Source organism: Leucopleurus acutus (assembly GCF_964270905.1).
Source record: "Leucopleurus acutus genome assembly, chromosome: 1".
Classification (NCBI taxonomy): Eukaryota; Metazoa; Chordata; class Mammalia; order Artiodactyla; family Delphinidae; genus Leucopleurus; species Leucopleurus acutus.
The window spans coordinates 27,892,528-27,912,306 of NC_139142.1; the positions used below are offsets into that span (position 1 = coordinate 27,892,528).

Consider the following 19,779-nt stretch of genomic DNA (forward strand, 5'->3'; position numbering starts at 1 on the left):
GAACTGGGGGGCAGGTCCATGGACGGAATGAAGAAGAAATCAACTTTTGATGTGGAATTAAAATCCCAGCTCACTGACTCAGGCCTTTCTCTTGCAAGGGATCCCCTGCAAGGGTGGGTGGGATAGTAGAGGAAAATGCCATGGGGGTGAGCGGGACATGTGCCTGGCCTGGGTGGAAGGGGCAGCTGCAGAGAGGCCATCAGAATGGACAGGTCCTCCCATCAGCAGACAGGAAGAAGCCCCGTCCCCTATTCTTACCCCATCACTGTCTGACTCTAGAGAACAGGCACCACGGCTCACACCCAGCGGGAAGGTGTGTGTGCCTGTAGCTTAGTTTGGGTCTAACACTGGCTCCTCCCTTGCTCTCCTTCTAGCCTTTTCTCACACTCTTCTTGTGATCAACTGTGACGGCTATTTATAGCCCCAGGCCCCCTCCAGGACTGGCCTGGATCAAGTTGAGTCAAGATCTGTGGTTTCCTCTGTGTTCATTTTACAGCTCGATTGGGCTGCTCCAAGGCAGGGCACATGCGAACCAGTGATTTGCAAGAATCTTGAGGGGAAGGATGCCTTGCACAGCAAGTCAGGGTCACAGGCAACATATTGGGGGGTGGAGGGGGCGGTCAGGATGCTCCAGAAACACACACCCAAGGGCCCTGGGTGGAGGATTTGGCTTCCCAAAGGTGCAGTGAGTCACAGCAGCTGTGAGAGGTGCCCCCTGGCTGCAGGGCAGACCCTGGCCTCACTGCAGGTACTGTACACTGCCCCTGCGGCACTGGCACCTGTGTGCGGAGGAACGGTGGGACCGGCTGGGTGTGGAGGGTGGGTTCCTGAGTCTGACTGTGGAGGGCAGGACTTGAAGGCTGGCCGAGGGGCCCAGGCTGAGACTTTCCAAGTTGAATCTGGAATCTGGGCCCCAGCGCCGGGGGCCGGCAGGGGTTGTGCCTGGGCCTTCAGGACAGCACATCACCCACACTGAGGAAGGAGCAGGCAGGGGAGCAGAGTTTCGCTGGGGGCTGGGGCGCTCAGGACACCGGCACTGGAGTGCAGGTCCTCCATCCGTGTCGCCGCTGTGGCGGCCAGTGTGTTTGCAGCAGCGGTCTTTGGGTCTAGACAGAGCACAGTCCACGGGGGTGTGGCGCTGGGAAGGAGGGCGCTATTGAGCAAGAGAACAGAGAGTAAGGGGTGGATTCGGACATGGAGAGCCGCCAAAGGACTGAGTTGAAAGCAGCTTGAGGGGGTGGTCTGGGGCAGCAAGAAGGCTTCTGAGGCAGGTCTGTTAGTTGGAGGAGGAGGGTGCTGGCCAGGTCAGGACTAGGTAGGGATGTCTCAGCGTGGCCCAAAGCCTCAGCCAGGACTGAGTTGTGCCTGAAGTCCCCTGGGGGTCACAGAGGGCCTGTGGGGTGGGGGAGGGTGGCAGAGAGCAGGCCTGGGCCCCGCCTCTGAGAACACCTCCCAGCACCACAGGCCCCGAGCAGAGCCGAGCAGAGTCCTGGGGCTCCGGTGTCTGCGCGCCCTTGCCTACGCCATGTCCTCGAGCTGCGGCGGACTCAGCTTCTCCGCTGGCCTGTCTTCGTCCGGGACCTCCTCCCGCTCCGGCTCCTCGCCGTTCCGGGCCAGGCTGTCGGGCCCGGACACAGTCCCCAGCACTTTGGTGCTGTGCTCCTGCGCTCTGGCTCGGAGCGCGGCGATGCTGTTCTCCCTCAGTTCCTCCTGGGACATGGCGGCCGGGGCGTCGGGACCCCGCTCCTCCGGCTCTATCTTGTCGAGCTTGGGCAGGGCCTGACGCTCCGCCTCGGGCTTCCTCCCCGACTCGGCTGCCGCCTCCAGCGACTTTTTGTGCATCCCTAAAAAGAATTGTTGGTATTCGGGTTTAGAAAAGCGCCTGGGAAAGCCATCTTGAACTGAAAACGGCAAAGATAGAGAGAGGCCAGAATTAAGGACGAGCAGAAAGCCTTACTTCATACACCGCAGTCACGCGAGTCCCAGGGGTCGGGGTCGGGGCCGGGGCAGCGGGAGGGGGGCCTGGGATGAGGCTGCGGAGCAGCAGCGGGGCACCAGGCCGGCAGAGAGCTTCTCCCAGCCAAGTCCCTGGGCACCTGGCCCCCGGGAGTCCTGTCTGTCCCTTCCTGAGCACAGCACTTGCTCCCGAGCCCTCCCTTTTGGGATTCCAGATCTCAGAACTCCAAGATAAGCTGGCGCTGCTGTCAGACACAGGTCCAGATGGCAGATGGGGGAGGATGGCAGGTGGAGAGATTTAGGGGGAAGAAGTCCTTTGGGCAAAGCCAGAAGGGTGGCCAAAGGGACCTAGAGGTCCCCTCAACCCCCAAGAGGGGCTGTTTCATTCACCACAACCCCAGCTCCAGCCAAGGGAAGAGGAGGATACACACCCTGGGGCAATAGCCATCCCCTGCTCACAGGACAAAAGAACTCACAGGGGGGATCCGTCCAGGATGAGAGTCCTAGGCACCCAGTAGGTGGGTGTGAGGGACAGACACCAAGCCCTGGGCGCAGCCTGCCCTCTGAGCCCCCCAAGGGAGACCGGCTCTGGAGGGCCTCTCTCCCGCCAGGCTGTTGTGGCCAGGCGTCCCTGCTCCAGGGCTCTATCCCCTCCTCCAGGGAGCCCGCTCCCCTCACCACAGGGGCAGGGCCCCAGGGAGAGTGCAGGCTCTTACCCAGCAGCCACGGGGCGCAGGAGTCCATGATGCCATCCTTGGCGGACTTGAGGATGGACTCCGGCAGGGGGATGGAGTGGCGCACCATGGCCCCGTAGAGGCCGTACTCCGCCATGACGCTGCTCCGGCCCCAGCACTTCTCTCGCTTCCTCCACTTGGCTCTTCGGTTCTGGAACCAGACCTGTAAGTGCAGACGAACAGGTCAGGGGCGTCCTCCACCAGGCAGAGGCCAGGCCCCTACCCCGCTGTGTCTGCCTGGAGTTAAGGGACCCGCCTCTTTGATTGCCAACGGCCCCATTCCCCTGTGACTTCGCTTTCTCCAGCAGGGCATCCTTACTTAAGCTCACCTACCCCGAAGTACCCCTGGGGTTCCTCCAGGCTCAGGGTGTCCAGAATGAGACACAAGTCCTGTGAGAACATGATGGGCAAAATGGTCTTTTTTTTTTTTTAAATCAAAGCAGCTTAAGGTGATGGAGTAGGGACACCTCCTGGACAGGGTCTGGCAGATGGGCAGTTCCCCATGTGGTCCTCAGTTTGCAGCCGAGAAGCCCGACCCTCATAGCTCTCTTGCAAGTGTTCACACCTCCAGCATACAAACAGAATCCCTTTGCTGGCTCGTAGAGGACAAAGTCCTTTCCAGTGCCTTTGGTTCAGGGCTCTCTCTCCACCAGAACTGCAGAGGCCAGAGCAGTCCCAGCAGGCGAGGTCAGTGTGGACTCAGGCAGCACAGGGCTTTTCATCCAGGTGTCAGGAAGCCTGGGAACGGCTGCAAAGCAGGGCAGGGGACACTCCCAAGAGGCCTGAGTCAGCCTCCCTTCTCTGCCCTGTCCTGGCCAAGTCCTGCCCCGCCATGGTGTCCTCCATTCACCCACTGTGCACAATTTTGGACCTAACACCGAATGACATTTGGGGGAGCTGGGCAGCCATCCTTCAGTCAGGGAAGGAAGACAAAATGCTTCTGGTGTGAGGAGCATGTGAAGGTAGGGACCTAGGAGAGTGCGGTAGGGGACATTCTAGGGGATGCTTCTCTGGCCCCAAAGCTGACTGGTGCACGGTCTGAAAGAGCATGGGGTGGGCTGGGGGTATCTGCAACACTCCAGCCTGGTTTTGGGAGGAGATCCTTGGGTCCCTTTCATGCATGGAGGAGGGGGGAATTTCTTGGTCCCCCCAAGCATTTTTCCTGAGGCTTCCTGCAGCTGACAGGAGCCAGAGCCAGGGACAGCTGCACTGTCCCTCAAGCAGGTGAGAGGCCCGCGGCAGACCGGGGGTCTCTGGAAGGACCCCAGGTCCGCCAGCCCCCTCTGGTCCCCTCACAGCCCCTCCAGGTCCTGACCCCGGCGGCGGCGAGCCACCCAAGCGCCCCGTGATGTGGGGGGATGGGGGGAGGACAGAGGCGGGTTCGGGGAGAATCTATTAGTTTCCTGGGCGATTTCCATTCCCTCACCTCGGCCAGGTCCCCGCCCTTCCCTCCGGGCCCCCTCCCCCGCCCCCGGCGGCGGAGGTTTCAGCTTTTGATGAAAAATTGCTCCAGCTCTATTCAGGAGGCGGCAAAAGAAGAGTCACCCCCAGGGGCAGCCCTGGGCTGATTGAAAAATAAGTTAATTTCTGTTTGAATCGATGGGCCTCAAGCACTGAAATATCACGGGAAATTAAAGCGGCTGCTCTCTCGGGAGCCGCCGCATTGACCCGCACTAATTAATGCTGGGGAGGCAGAGCGAGCCGCGCCGCAAGCCGCCCCCCCTCCCCGGGGGACCCCAAACGCTTCTCATTTAACTAATTAGACAGGAAAAATTGGGTGTTAATTTGTTTAGGATTTTTTCCCCTCTTCCCCCTCGGCAGCTCCCTCCCCGGCCCGCTCCCCACGCGGGGGCGCGGGATATGAATGCGGGGCTTGCTGGCAGATGGCTGCCCCGGTCACTCTGCAATCTTCTCCGACTTGATTGCTTGATTAGGTCGTTAGCACATTAAAAAAAAAAAATTGCTTGCCGTCTGGCGCTGGCGTGATGAGTGGGACGCGCGGCAGCGCCTGGGTAATTTATCTTTTTATACGGCAAAGAATTTGATTTCAATCTGCAGATATATGGGGAGCCTTTGACACCTGTTTAACATCGCGCCGCTGACAGCTTAACCCTTTGCTGCCTCGGCCGCGGGGAGGCCTCGGCGGGGGCTCGGAGTCCACGCGCCCCTGCGGTTCCCGCCGCCGCCGCCAGGTGGCGGAGTGAGCTCCCTGGCAGCTCCCGACAGCTCCGAGTCTGCAGTGGAGAGCGGCCGGCCACATCCAGCAGGGGGCGCCCCGGCCGCACCCACAAGGCGCCCAGAGCCCCGCGGTCACAGACTTTCTGCGGGGCTGCTTCCAGACCGCACGGTCCTCGCACACCTTTAAGTTGACCCAAATGTGTGTAACCTGTTTTGGCATTTCTTCATTTGTAAATAACTAGGAAACTCTAAAAATGGGAGAGATGCGGCCTCAGACACCCCGGGCCTCTCAATCCTCACACTGACCCGCGCCCGCGCTGTTAGAAAACGATCGCTCGTCCCTCCCTGGGCGGCGCCGCCTCCGGTGAGCCGCACCGTTGCCACCACCGGGTTTAGCACCTGCCGTCCCTGCTGGAAAGCTGCGGAGCTAATGCAAGGCCTCCCTCTGGTCTAGACCCAGACCGCACTCAGCGAACCTGGCCAAGGAACGGGTTTATGTAATTTGAAGGCTACTAGATGGCTGCGCTCCGTGCACTAAAGAGCGGAAATAGGTGCACCATGCGAGTTCGGGCTAACTCGGCCATCCGCCTGGCCTGGCTCTGCGGTGTGTTTAGATCTCTCCCCTGCGGCCCTGTCTGTCCCGCAGGCCCTCTGCCCTACCCAAAGCTTGAAGTTTGTCTGAGACCTCTGTCCTGCTCTATCTTCCTTCCCGTTAGCACTTGGTCGTCCTCTACAAGTACTCGTCTCAAGCTTTTTTGCACAGAGGAAAAATCTAAAAGGACTAAGCCACAGAAAGGTGTAAGTGACTTCTGGTTTCATCCACCTCACAGAGAAGACAGCAAAGAATGAACCCCTTGGCGATGGAATTCTAAGGTGGAATTCCAAGTCTGACCACAGAGGGTTGGGAAGGCTATCTTTATAAATCTAAGTAAGCCATCTGCCTCCTGGGCAGGAGATAACCTTCCTGCTTGAATACGGTGCATTACAAAACAACAAGACCACAAGCCCTTAACTGGAACCCATTGGGACCAGACTCCAGAATGTTTTGGATTTTAGAAAAAATATGTGATGCATATATTACATGTTATGTAACATCCTGCAGCAGCAGCAGTGGTACCCCATAGTCAAACCGGCTTTGATTTCTGCAGCAAAACATACACATATTCATAAGGGACAAATAAAGAGCATGAGGTCAGATCTGGTTTTTGCCAAGAATGAGTTCTGTTGACAAACTGATGAAAGAAGTGTCTGTTTTCAGTACGGTTTTGAGTCAGGTATGCTGGGGACTTCCCTGGTGGTCCAGTGGTTAAGACTCCAAGCTCCCAATGCAGAGGGCGAGGGTTCGAGCCCTGAGGGGAACTAAGATCCCACATACTGCATGGCACAGCAAAAAAATAAATAAATAGAATCAGGTATTCTGGAGAAGGGATTGTGGAGTAAACAAAAGCAGAGATGCTCGCTACCACTCCCACTCCCTCCACCCCCCCAAGTGTGGGTGCCTGGAAAGGTGCATTGCCCTGGCTTCCCCAGGATTCCATGAGCTTGAGAGGGGGGCAGGGCTCTCAGATGGAAACAGCATCTTTCTTGGAACACTGAGGAAGAGGGTGCAGACTTGGGATTCAGATCATCTCCGGGGCCTGTAAACAGAACTGTTTTCCTCAGTCTCCTAATTTGGACAAATGAATAACTGGTCTGCAGATCAGACTTTGCCCACAGATGCTCCAAGGGGAGTTGGTGCCAGCTGGTCGCTCAAACCAGGAGTCATCCAGACCCTTGGTTATGGGCTCCTGGAATGCCTGGCTCTTTGAAGACCAGATGCTGCTCCAGTTTATGGAGGAAACCTGGACAGCCAAAACAATTTCTTTGTAGGACAGCTGGCAGGGAAGCTGTGGCATTGGTGCCTTGGAGGCAAGAGGACAAGGAATTAGAATTAACCCTAACCACTCTTCCTATTTGCCTTTCTCTTCCCTTCCTGGAAGCAACCAGCATGTGTGCAGAACTTAAACATTTGCAAGAAGCACTGAAAGCAGCCAGTCCTGAACTGGAATTCCCAACTGTGGCAAAGATTTCTGTGTGATCCTGGGCAAGTTATTTGCTCTCTCTCAGTCTCTGTCCCTTCAAGCATAAAATAAGAATATCAAAAAAAAAAGAATACCTACTTTTTCAGGGATTAATGAAAGTGCCTAAAATCAGTGTTTGTCACACAGAAGGTGCTCAATAAAAGCTACTTATTATTATTTCAGTGGAGGCACAGAAAGTCAGTGGGAGTCTGTGCAGGGGTCAGGTTAATCAGTGGCATTACCTGCCCTCCTGGCCCTCTCCACGTGCTCTGCAGCAAGGCTGGACTGACAAATAATAATAATAACAACAGTAACAAGTCCAGGAGGTGTGATGGGGGTACAGAGCTAACCTTCAGGCTGTAAGATTTTAATGCAGAGAGCCTCGAGTTTCCCCTCTAGGGGCCAAACAGATGCCCCTGCGACTCTCCCGCGTTTCTAATGTTTCCCAGACCCTTGAGGCTCAAATGCAAGAGACCACCCATGCAGCTGGCTATGCTCAGGAGCTAGAAGACCTAGGTTGGAGACCCCTGCTCTATCTCCAACTGCCTTTGTGACTTTGGGTGCATTTCTTAACCTTTCTGAGCTTCCGATTCTTCCTCTGCCCTATGGTACCACTTCCTTGAAGGTTTGTTGTAAAAATTCAACAGAATAGTGCATGGGAAATGCCTGGCATGTTGTAAGAACTGAAAAACGTTGGCTTGATGCTGGGCGAATTCTGGGGACAAATGTGCTACGAGATGAGGATTTGCTTTCAAGCAAATATGCTCAGTGACACTTTTCCCGTAAAGCCGGGTCCTCCCATCTCCCACCTCTGACATGTCTTTTCAGCATTTGGGCCCCCTTTCCTGCGTGGTCTCTTGGTTCTGGCAAGCCCACAATACTCCTTCAATCTCTCTCTCACTTTCCTGACTGCGTACTTTCTGGAAGACACTGCTCCACTCTCAAGGAAGTCGGGTCCGCAACTCTTCAGGAGAGCCTGCGTCCAGGCCCCAGCAAGGACCAGAGCCCTGCCTTCCACTTCAGGGCCTCCAAGTGCCTGAGAAGCGGCCTACAAGGGACATCAAGGGTCACCAACTTGGTAGTACCAGGGAAAGGAGAGGGGGAAGATCTTCTAGCTCGGGAAAGAGCCTGGGTTTCCTGGTGCGCTTTCCCTCACAGGTGGTGCCCAGTAGCACTCAGAGAGCCCAGGTAGGAGGCCTCTGGCTGTCGACACCTGGCAGAGAGGGTCCCAAGAGCTTATGCCTCCAAGGATGGACTGGACCCAGGAAAGGGCTTCTCGCCAAATGGATGCTCTTCGGCCACAGGGCACCCATCGAGCCGGCAGGCAACATTGTCAGCTGTCTCTCTCCCTTTGTGGGTAACCAGGGCTTCTCTTGTATTCACGAGTTCCCAGCCTTGTATCCCCACAGGACTATGTGCCCAGGCCTCCTTCCCTCTGCAGTCCCTCCAGGATAGCCCCACTAAAGGAGACATCCTGCATGATAGATGCTCTGCACCTCTGGCCCCTTGGCTACCCCAGGCCCTGCCCTCCAATCTTGCCCCAGGCTATCGGGCCCGGCTTTTTTGGCCATGTGGCACTTGCCATCATAGTCACTTAGATTCTCTCCTCTCCTCTGACTGGAAACTGATTAATATGGGCTCATTGCTGGCATGATTTAACGACCTCACACTCCACACCCACTCAGCACTTCTGACAGCGTATTTCAGCACACCCTTTCTAGTCCCAGCTTCAGGCCCAGAAAAGCCTGGCCTTGCTGTAGCCTCTGATGTCCACTAGGGGGCAGCTCTGCCCATGTTTCCTGGCAGCCCCACGCAGCATCCTTTCCTGAACCTCTGGACAGGTCATCCCACCAGGTTACCCAGTACTCCACTTTCTTCCACTCATATTAACCCACTTGAAACACTGAAACTCTTTTCCTGAGCCTCTGACCCAGCATTTTTTTTTTTTTTTTCCTGTACGCAGGCCTCTCACTGTTGTGGCCTCTCCCGTTGCGGAGCACAGGCTCCGGACACGCAGGCTCAGCAGCCATGGCTCACGGGCCCAGCCGCTCCACGGCATGTGGGGTCTTCCCGGACCGGGACACGAACCCACGTCCCCTGCATCGGCAGGCGGACTCTCAACCACTGCGCCACCAGGGAAGCCCTTGACCCAGCATTTTTACACTGGCTACACACCATCACCTGGAGAGCTTTAAAAACGTGCAGGCTCCACATCAAACCAAACCTAGCATTGCTAGGTGTGGGGGGCTGGCACGGGTAATTTTAAAAAGCTGCCCTGTGAGCTCATAAACGTCCCGGGCTGAGACACACGGAAACCCTTTCCCATCCAGGCAGCTATCTTCTTACTTCTGGAATATAATCCCCTAAAACTTTGTTCCCTACCCTTGGGAGGGGACCACTTTAAAAGAGGCAGAATGGAACAGTGCTAGTCAGAGAATCCAAATATCATCCTTCCAAACACACCAGGCTGCTAAGAGTGGAGGTGAGATGTCTCTGTCCACTTTGTGTATCCGTATCTCTGCAATGGAGGCATTTTAAATAAATACAACTCTTGTCAGAAAAAAATACAGTAAACATAAGTGAATAGCTTAATATTCTCCTATCTTACAACTCTGAGAATGAGTGACCACACAGAGGAAATAAAGTCAATCTGGAAATCCATTTCCTCTTCCCCAGGGCTGACATCGGCAGGGGCTTCCAGAATGCCATATCCTAGCATTTCTCAGAGACACAGAAAGGACTTCGTGTCTGAGTCTGATATGAAGACTGGAAATCTCTTCTTCCCCCAGCAATGCACCTTATCCCTTCACACTCCAACCCAGAGAGATATAGAGGGAGGAAGTGCTTGCCCTCAAAGCACAAAGGCAGAGGGAATCGCCACTACTGAGGGGGCTGGTCCCTCATCACTGCAATTTGCATTAATTATTCCAGTTTCTGTAGATGGGTGCTCCCGTTTCCCTCATTTGCTCTCCTGAGATAGTACTTGAGTACCTGGTTTGAATCCCAGTCCACCACTTACTTCACCTCTCAGCCCTTCAGTTTCCTCATCCAGAAAATGGGGATAAGAATAGCATCTAACTCATCTAGCTTTTGTGAGGATGTAATGAAAAAGGGCATGGAAAGCACTTAATATCTGGGACAATGCTATGTACTAATAATGCCAATAACAATACTTTTGTTAAATTATTTTAGATCATTTTTGTTATTATTCGTTCACAAATGAGTAATCTGAGGCTCAGAGTTTGATTTGCTGGCAGTGAAACAAAGATTAGAAGTAGGTGTGTCTGACTTTTCACATCTACAGTGTGTTCTCGTTAGACATTGGACAGTAGGTCTCAGACACATCCAGGGGCTTACTTGGGTTGGCCCAGCAAAAGTGTGTGTCCCAGCTGTCCACCTGGGGCTGTCCCACTCCTCCATTACACCCATGGCAGCCCAGGGGCCCAGTGAGAGAGGTGATTCTGAGGAAGCTGCTCTCTGGGAGGGATTCCCCCTCTTCCCTTTACAGATGGCTTGGCCTCTGCCATGCCTGGTGGGTGTCAGAGCCAGGACTAAGATCTGGGTCCCTGACTGGATATCCAGTCCAATAACCTTTCCATTCCACCTGAGAATGTCTAACTTCAGACTTGGAGCCTCTAATAACTGCCCTTCCCCTTAAGCCTCAACACATAGACAAAGGTCTGAAAGCTGGGGGAGGGGAGGGGACTGGCTCTGAGTGGTAGGGTCCATCCTTAGACGCACTGGTTCCACTAAATCAACATGCTGAGAGGAAATGAGGAGGAAGGGTGGCAGTGTAGTGAAGTAAGTGTTCTGGAGTCTAAAGGGACTCAGGTCTGAACTCTGGGCCTCAGGTTCCCCACCTGTAAAGTGGGAATAGTAATAGTACCTAGTCCATCGGGCGTTCTGAGGATCCTTTGGGAATAGAATACAGAAACTAACACAACATTGTAAAGCAATTATACTCCAATAAATTTTTTTTTTTAAAAAAAGAATATACATAAACTATCTCTGGAAGGAACCAAAGGAAACTGGTAACCCCTGGAGGGACTGCTGGTGGACAGTGGCAAGGGTGACTCACGTTTCACCCTTTTGAACTCATGTACCTGAATTCGCTCATTCAAAAAATAATTTTGTTATGAGTGAGTTTTGGGGGTTTTTAGAACAGTATCTGGTACTCAATAAATATCGGGGGGTTTTTAATAAAGAAGATTTGATACAGGCCTCCCACCTGACATCAAATCATCTCTGTTCCTCCAGCTTCAAGTCAAAGCAAAGGCTTCAAACCCAAGAGGCAGGTGGTGAATGAGTGGGCTTTAGGTGCAGCCTAAAGAGACCTTAGGTGGGTCCCTGTGTCCCCCCACTTACTAGTTGTCTGGCCTCACTTTCCTCAGTTATAAAAGGAGGCTAATGTTCTCTCCCCCACAGGCTGTCGCCAGGATTTAATGAGATCAGAGCTCAAACCAAGTGAGCTGGGCCCATACCGGACCCACTGGAACACGCCACACACATGGCTCATGACACCTGCAGCTGCCACTGTCATCCCCATTTTACAGACGAGCAATGGGAATCTCGGGCTGGTGAGGTAACTTGTCCACAGTCACTCAGCTGGTAACTGGTGAGGCCAGGACAGTCTGGCTCCAGAGTTGGTGTCCCTAACCACTGCACCACCCTGCCTCTCCTGTGCATGTCCCGTAGTTAGAGCACTGGGCACATGAGAACTGCTCTGTGGGATAGAGCTGTGACTGCCACCGATAGATGTTAAGACCTTTCCCAGGCCACTTGGTAAAGCACTTGGGGGCGTGGCTATTTGACAATTCACAAACACCTTCTGGGGGCATCATTTAGCCAAAGAACCAGGCAGTGCTGGAAGAGCTGGAGAGATCCTTGCCTTGGTTCTCCCATAGCCGCAAATCCCACAGCCAGTCCTCACAATCCAGGGAATCAATGTACTCCACACTCTTGGCTCATCCATGCTGGTTCTGGTGGCTTCAGACAGCACCCTGTAGACAACGCCCCAGGCGATTTTAAAAAGCCTAGAGTCTGCCGGCTGGGCATCTGCAGCAATGCAGTGACAGCCGAGGGCAAGGGCGAGCTTCCCCAGATATTTCGGACACTCCCACCCACCACCACCACCACAGCCAAAGGGATTTCAGGACAAGCCACCTCAAGGCACGGGCTGTTCTTTCCTACTGGTCAGTAGGGCAAGTGTGGGACCAACCAACGGTGAAATCGGGGAGTCTCACCCCACCCCCGCTGCTCGTCATGACCACATGCACACGCACATACACACACGCACACACACAAGATCCAGAAGCAACACCCAGCCTGTTCCCACTGGAACTCAGCTGGGGGGTATGATGGATCCAGGCCACCATGGATAATACGCCAAACAGATAATCTGCTTATGAATAATTGAGCTTATTGTTAGTGTCACTGTCTAAAGCCATTGGCTGAAATTCCCCATAGACTTCCAGTGGAGAGGCAGGCTCTTCTGAAAAAGGAGCTCACGCCTCGTTTCCCATTCTCTGGTTCTCCAGTGAGGGAGCGCAAGGAACCTACACACCTTATTCGGTTCCTCTGGACTTGTCCCCTACCCAGCCCAACTCACATCACACGTGGAGACACAAAGGAGGAGGAGATTCGGAGCAGACGGGGTTTCAGGAAGTCAGGACCCTTTCCGCCCTTTTCCAGCCTGGGCCGTCAACTACTCTGGGCCACTCAGGTGTCCCAATAGGAGCAACTTTGATTAAAGGTCTTGATCCAACTAAGGCAACCCCAAAGCTTCTGGAAGTGTTCCTCCAACTGCATCACTTCTTCCTGCTCTTGGAGGCCCTGTCTGGAGAATCACCAGACTTCATCTCCTCCCGAAGAAATGATTAAGCAGCCCACTCCTGCCCAGCTAGGGGCGTCCTGGACTTGGGAGGATCCTGACACTGATGAAAGGAGGCTGGGCACCCAGCAGAGCTGAGGACAGCCCAGTCCAGGTCAGGGCTGGTTCCGCCACAAAACTCTCCAGTGACGGGGAGGGGCTTAATAAGCACATCATGGGCCAGATCTGGGAGAAGTCAAGGAGCAGTAGCCCTGGGCAGGGCCAGCTGTTGGGTTGTGAGGAGGAAGGAGGCTCAGGTAGATGGAGGTGGTGGGGAATAGATAGGAAAGGAGGGGGCAACCTCTTCCTCATGGGAAAGCAGTGGAAGGAAGGGAGACAGATGCTCCCCCACCCCCAGGCACCCAGAGAGGGCTGGGGCCACCTCCAGGCACATGGTTTGTCTCACATACTCCTCAGGAAGCCCACAGTGCAGCAGCAGGCCTCGCCTCCTCTGCTAAGTCTCTTGTTCCCCCAGCAGTGCCCATCTCACATGGTAGGTATTCGGCAAACACCTGCCTGCTTAAATGAACTGCTGTGCATGAGGACGTGATTACAGGCAAGCACACACTCTGCTGCGGGGTGGGAGATGGGTGTCTGGGAGCCTGGGGCAGTCGATGTCCCTGAGGGTAAGGAAAGTGTGAGAGAGGAACTCAGAGCTGTTACCTGTATCCTGTCTTCCGGGAGCTCCGTTTTCATGGCCAACATCTCCCGGGCATAGACGTCTGGGTAGTGGGCCTCATTGAATGCCTTCTCCAGCTCCTCTAGCTGGTAGGAGGTAAAGATTGTCCTGAGGGGAGCAAAAAAAGTCAGTCAGGACCCCAAAAATGTAAAAAGCTGTCCCAGAGAGGACAGAATGGCCCTCCCCCATGGCTCCTGGACAGACCCCAAACCCAGGCTTGGCCAGCACAATCGGATGCAACCTCGCTCCCTGGCCCCCCCCCCCCATCCTCTAAACTCTTCTTCATTCAAGTCTGAGGGCCCACACTACCCTTCTGGTGGTGGGGAGTATTATTTCAGCCCTCAGTGACGTTTTATACTGGGAATCTTCCTGGAAGTGCTTGGGGGGAAAGGGTGTTAAGACACAAATTTTAGAAAACTACAGAAAGCCCCTCTTCTCCCAGGCACAGCGTGGAGGGCTCACCAGGTGAGTAAGTGCCTCAGCCTCCTCGGGCCCAGCTTCCTGGGCTCCTCCCACAGACAGGAGGGTCGATCTTTTAAATCATACTCAGAGTTCAGAGATTCACCAGAAGGTCAAATGCAGCAGCCGCCCCAGCCCCAGCGTCTGTACAGCAGAGAACTAACTGGTTCTAGCGGCCCCTCACCCTACCTCAGCATGCCCCGCTCTCCTCACCTGCCCAGACCTAAAGGCTCCTTAGAGCCGCCCCACGCAGTCTTGGGGCAGGGAGATGGGAAAGGGGGTGCTCTGTCCCTTCTTGGGCTCAGAAGTGAAGGGTCACCTCCCCGCCATCCCACACACAGGCTCAGCCACTCACCCAGCGGGAGCCCCATTCAGGGGAGTTTCATTCAGGTCATCCCGAGAGCGCCTTCCCACACACTCCCCCAGCGCCCACAGAGCGGTTCACATTGACCTATTTTGAGTCATAAACTGCTTTAAGAATCCAGTAAAAGCCACATCCTCTCACCCTAGCAAATGGATATGCTCCAGTACATACAATGTTTTACCTCCAATATTAGGGGGTTCATAGCCCCCTTTCTTGAATAAATACACTACACACCCACTTACAGACACAAATTCTTTTTTCAGACCTGGATTTCACCAGGTTCTAGGTGACCTTTATCCTGCACCCTCATCAACAAGCTGGGGAGCAGTATAGTCCAGATTTGTTCGTAGACTCCACTTGAACAATGGTACCTTCCCTGCTTGAGTCTCCGGGATTTGGACCCTGGAAACAGCATGGGAGGGGTGGGTGTGGTTTAAAATCCCTCGCTGCTGCCCTCGCCTCTCCCAACACAAGGAAAAAGTACAAATGTCAGCCCCGTATACTCCTTGTGCTGGTGTTGGCTTTAACGTCTTGGAGGATGACGCGGGGGGTGGTGGTGGAGGGGGATGTGTGAGAAAGAAAGATTCTGCTCTTTATAGAAAATGACTGGTTTGATTCTAAAGTGTTTCTCCTATCCTCTTGGGGAGAACAGAATGCTTATGTATACAGAAAGTTAATTCTTCAGAATTTTGAAGATCTGCTGCTTTCTATTCCTCTCCTGCCACTTACCGAAGGGACCCTGAACAGTCAAAATAAACAATCAAAACATGCAAGTCTTTTTCAAAACTAGGAAAACTGAGGCACACAGCTATTGGGGCGTGGCCAAAGCCAAAGAGGAAAGGGGATGGCAGGTCATTCAGAACCTTTCAAGTGTCAGCCTCGGCTCTCATTAAAAACAAACAAATAACCCAAAACAAAAAAACCAAACAAAACAAAAAAGAAAGGAGTTAAGAAAGAAACAAAATGAAACAATGCCTCAAATCCCCCAAACTTCCCCTCGTTCCTGCCTCAGAGCTAATCCACGTGTTTATGCCGATGTGCCCTCCAGGGAGTCTCCCTGCGCCCCGTACAACGTGACCCAAACCCTGCTCCTGGCTTTACGCAGAACCCCAGACCCTTCAGTTTCCCATTGTAACCAGTCTATCAGAGCTGAGCCTTCCAGGAAAAGGGAAGAGCAAAACCTGAGAGACTCCAAAGGCTGCTGCTCCATTCCCACTCCCCTCTCTAACCCCTGCTAAGCCTCTTGTGTTTCTGGGTGATCAAGAGATGCTTGCCTCTCATCACCATATTCCAGGGTCTCTTACCTGAACTCCCCAAATGAGAGAGGCTCAGGAAAACACATTTTTTACTAATTAAAAATTGCAGCAGCCATTCTCCTCTCTCCAATAATCTGTTCCCTTCGTGTACCAGAAATAGCCCGAAACCTAGGGCTGTTGTCCTGTCTCCCTGGGAACCCTCCAAAGCACCCCAATTTTCCCTGGTGGAGAGGGTATCAGGTGAGGATAGAGGGTTAGAAAACTTAAGCATGGACTTTCGGCCGTGGGTCAGTCAGTTCCAAGTGCTGCACAAGGAGATGCCCCCATGCAGAAGCACTGCTCCTGGGGGTGCTTTGTCCGGGGCTCTTCTGGCTGTGGGAATCCCTCCGCCACCTCTATTCGGTCAGCAGCACAGAAGCCAGTCAGCCGGACTCCAACCTGCCCTCCGGGTCCCTGTCCCTGCTGGAGGTCCCTGTCCAGGCTCCAGAGGCTGACAGGATTACCCCCACCCTGCCACCAGCATGATATGAATGCATCGGAGGTGTTTTAATGAATATTTGCTGGACGGATGAATGTAAAAAATGACCCAGGATCAGGACTAAAAAAACGTTTCCATTTACAATAAAACAAGACAAAACAAAACAAAAACAAACAGCCGCCTGAAGGGAACAAACCGAGGTCACCAAAAAACCAAGTCAAAGTTCACCCCCATTCAAGCCAGAACCTGTTGGGGCCTGAGAGGCGAGGAAGAACCGTTTTAAAACGTGGGGGTCATTTCCGGGTGTGAAGGAAGAGAGGAAGGCAGAAAAGCACCCAGAGAAAGTGTGCAAAGAGCCTGAGGACAAATTGGGGAGAAGAGGATGAGGTGGAGAGCACCCCAGGGGGAAACGTCCACCCAGCGATCGGGAACCCTGCGGGCGCTCCATCCGCACTGGGGCGGAGAGAGATCTGGGAAAACAAAGCTAGGGTAAGCGCAGGGGCAAACAGCACCCGCAGGAAGTCAGGTCGATTTTTGGTTCTCACTCCTTTATTTGTTGAAAACCTCCTCATACATTTGCACAAGGAATTGGTAGCGGCTGCGGAAGGGAATGCGGGTCTGGTGTGGGGAATTACTTTTCAGGATATACCTTTCGGCACCTACTGTATTTTAACTTTGTGCAAGTAATGTCTATTTTTAAAATATTTAAAGAAAATCAAAAACAAAAAAACCCTCGCTCTTTAGTCTGTATCCTCCAAGGCAGCCCACTCCACTCCAGCGAGGGCTTGCGGAGTCCTTCAGTGCACACACTCCTCCCTCCGCATTTTACAGACAAGGAAACTGAGGCTTACGGATCACAGAGGAGCAGAAGCCAAAGGAAAATTTGCCATCCATGCGGGTATCACGCTCGAGATTTTGCGAACGGTGGGCGCAGAAAGATAGGGGGTTGGCGGCGCTGACAGGGACGGCGGGAGAGGAATAGGGGCCGGGGCAGAGGGCAGAGGAACCGGCTCCGGCGGGAGGGGAGAGCCATCTGCCCGCCCGGAGGTGTGCGTGGCTCTCCGAATGTGCCGATGCAGGGCTGGCACCTGGAGGCCGTCAGCTCCTGACTGGCTCGGGTTTAGCCCTAGTTGGGGGCTTTCCTTTCTCCTGGAGAAGCAGGAGAAAGCCTGAAACGGTGCCGCTTCCCCGGCGGACGGTCAAAGTCCTCACCCGGCACGGCCGGACGCCAGGGCCCCGGACGGATGTCCCCAGACAATGTCTGATCTCCCCGTCCTGGCACAGCAGCGGACCTCAGATCTAGAGTCGGTGAAATTAGGGTCCGAGCGACCCTATCCCCGATCAGGGGACGACGGCAGGGTATAGGTGAGCAGGAAGGTGACAGAAAACCCTGCAGGGGCCTTACCTGTGTCGCCGCTTCTTCCGTTTCTTGGTCTGATTTAAAGCCGATTTGGACATTTTTCGGTCGCTGGAGGAAACATCTTCAGAATCTGAAAAGCGGGCGGAGGCACGTGCGGCAGAATGGGGGACGCGCTCCGCAGCACCCGGGCGCGTCAGGCTCCCGAAACCCGCGGGGGCCCCACCCCCGGCGGCCTCCGGGAGCAGCCGGGCCTGCTCCGTCTCCCCGGAGAGCCCTCCGTTAGGTCTACGCCATCCCTAAGCCGCGGCTGCTTCTACCCACGCCGGCGCCGCAATCCCGAGGTCGTGAACACATTCCGTTCTGTTTCGTTCTGAGAAGCAAAGGCCCAGCCACGCCTGGGCAGGGACAGCAGGGGGGCGCGACAGCCTCCGCGGGTCGCAGGGCCCCCCGGCGGTGCCCCGGGTTCGGCGCCCTGCCCTGCGCTAGCAGCCGTGGCGCCGGGGTTCGGAAGGTGGCCCGCAGGAGCGGAGCCTGGGCGCGGAGAGCTGGACTCCGGGAAGGGCTGGGGGCTCCCGGGCACAACCCCCTTTCCAGTGCCCGCACCATGCGCCCCCCCTCAGGACTGGAGAGACTGCGACGCACCACTTTTCGTTGCCCCTCCAAATAAAAATTAATTAATTAAACGAGAGCGAAAAATCGGGGAAATCGCAGAGCGCGAACCAGAGCCGGAGGGCCGAGCTGGCGGAGACGTGAGGCCGGGAAAACTGCCCGCGGAGGGCGCGGCAGGGTCGTCCAGGGGTCCCGAGCCCGCGAGGCGCCGGGATCCGAGATATTGTGCCGCTTAGGTGGCATCTCGGATTGCGACCCCTTGGGCCGCCGCCGTGGCCGGGTTGTCTAAGCTCGTGAGGAGAAAATTAAAACCCAGCTGACCAATGCGGGAGGCTTGGAACGGAGGAAAGGAGGAAGGAAAAGACAACTTTGGACACCAGGGCTGGGGCCCGAAGCTGCACCCGCTCCCCAGGCCGCCAAAGCCCGGAACGGAATCGGGCTCTAGGAGCGCGGGTCCTCCGAGAGGCCGGGGCCGAAGTGGAGCAATGGAAGGAGACCCCCGACTGCCCCACGCGCTCCGACACCCTAAGTCTTGTTTCCAGTGGGGCCCCAATAAGGCGCCGCGGCAGAGCCGGGCCCGACGCGGGGACCGCAGCACAGCTCGGCCGCCGGAAACGCGGAGGCCAAAACCCGGCCGCAGCCGGGAGCATCCTCCGAGCCCCCGCCCCGGGCGCGCCGGCTCCAGGCCCGCTCTGCGACCTCTCGGCCTGGCACGAACTTGTGCACCCGGAGGAGGCCTTGCGGTGCAAGCGAGAGTCGACGGCGTGGGGTTCCCGGCTGTCACCCCGGTCAGGCAGCCACACAGCCTCGCCCTCACCTACCCGAGCTGGCCGTCTGGCTGGTGTCCAGCGGCCCCGACGCTCTGCCCAGCGGCTGCAAGTGGACGCTCTGCGGGTCGGACAGCACTTCCAGGAAGGTGGGCTGTGCATAGAAACCGGGGAGCCCCCCGGGCCCCAGTAGCCCCATACCGCCCACTCCTGCGGGACTGAGCACGGAGCGCGCAGCCAGCAAGTGCCCGGGGGCCAGACCGTCGAGGGGAGCCCGCGGGTGGGAGCTGGGGGGCTCCTTGTTCAGGCCCAGGATCTCCTGGATGCCAAACCCGGTGCACCTGCCCGGGGCGCCCCCCGAGGTACTCTTGGCCACTGTCTCGGCTTTGGGCTTGCTCAGCGCTTCCCCGGCTTTCCCCGTCATCTCTCGGCTCTTTGAAGGGGCTGAGGCCGCAGGTCTTTTGCTCCCCCCACCCCCCCGCCGGGCTCCCCGCTTCACAAAGTTGGTCCCAGGTGCCCCCTCCGATGTCTAATGCTCTGGAGCCCCAAGGAGATTCCCTTTTTATCCAACCAGGCGGCAGCCCAAGTGGGGTCAGAGCTGAGCAGCCAATCACCGGGGCCAGGAGCGATTAGGAATTCCAAAAAGCTGGCAGCTCCCGCCGCGGGCAGCACTGAGGGGCCAGGGCGCTGGGGGCCAGGCACCGGGTGGGCTCTGCAGGACGCCCATGGGCAGGGCCCCCAGAGGCTGAGATGAGACAACAAGGTTCAGGGCCGTTCCAGGAGGCTGGGTGGCTAGGGATTCTGGGCAGAGCTGGCTTGGACAGTCCCTGGGGTGGGGTGGAAGGATGGACTGAGGGCAGGTGCTAGAGACTGTGAGTCCTGCTGCCTCCCTCCCATCCTCCCTCCCTCCCTCCCTCAATCCTATACAGGCTTGGCAGGGTCAAAGAAACCCAAATATGGGAGCACTCCGAAAAAGGCAGAACGAGGAAGGGGCAAGTGTCCTGGGCAGG

At 55.6% G+C, this 19,779-nt stretch overlaps 1 protein-coding gene across 2 annotated transcripts; it reads right to left on the reverse strand.

Moving 5' to 3' along the window:
• Positions 1–1,518: 1,518 nt before the first annotated feature.
• VSX2 (visual system homeobox 2) lies at positions 1,519–19,193 on the reverse strand (the record flags this gene model as incomplete). Of its 2 annotated transcripts, none has more annotated exons than XM_082834154.1 (5): positions 1,519–1,844; positions 2,673–2,853; positions 13,461–13,584; positions 17,439–17,523; positions 18,824–19,193. In XM_082834154.1, 5 exons carry the CDS (start codon positions 19,191–19,193, stop codon positions 1,519–1,521), a joined length of 1,086 nt encoding a protein of 361 aa, XP_082690280.1. The 2 variants fall into 2 exon arrangements, with proteins under 2 accessions (XP_082690280.1, XP_082690279.1); XM_082834153.1 differs by having other exon boundaries at positions 1,519–1,901.
• Between the last annotated feature and the right edge of the window lie 586 nt (positions 19,194–19,779).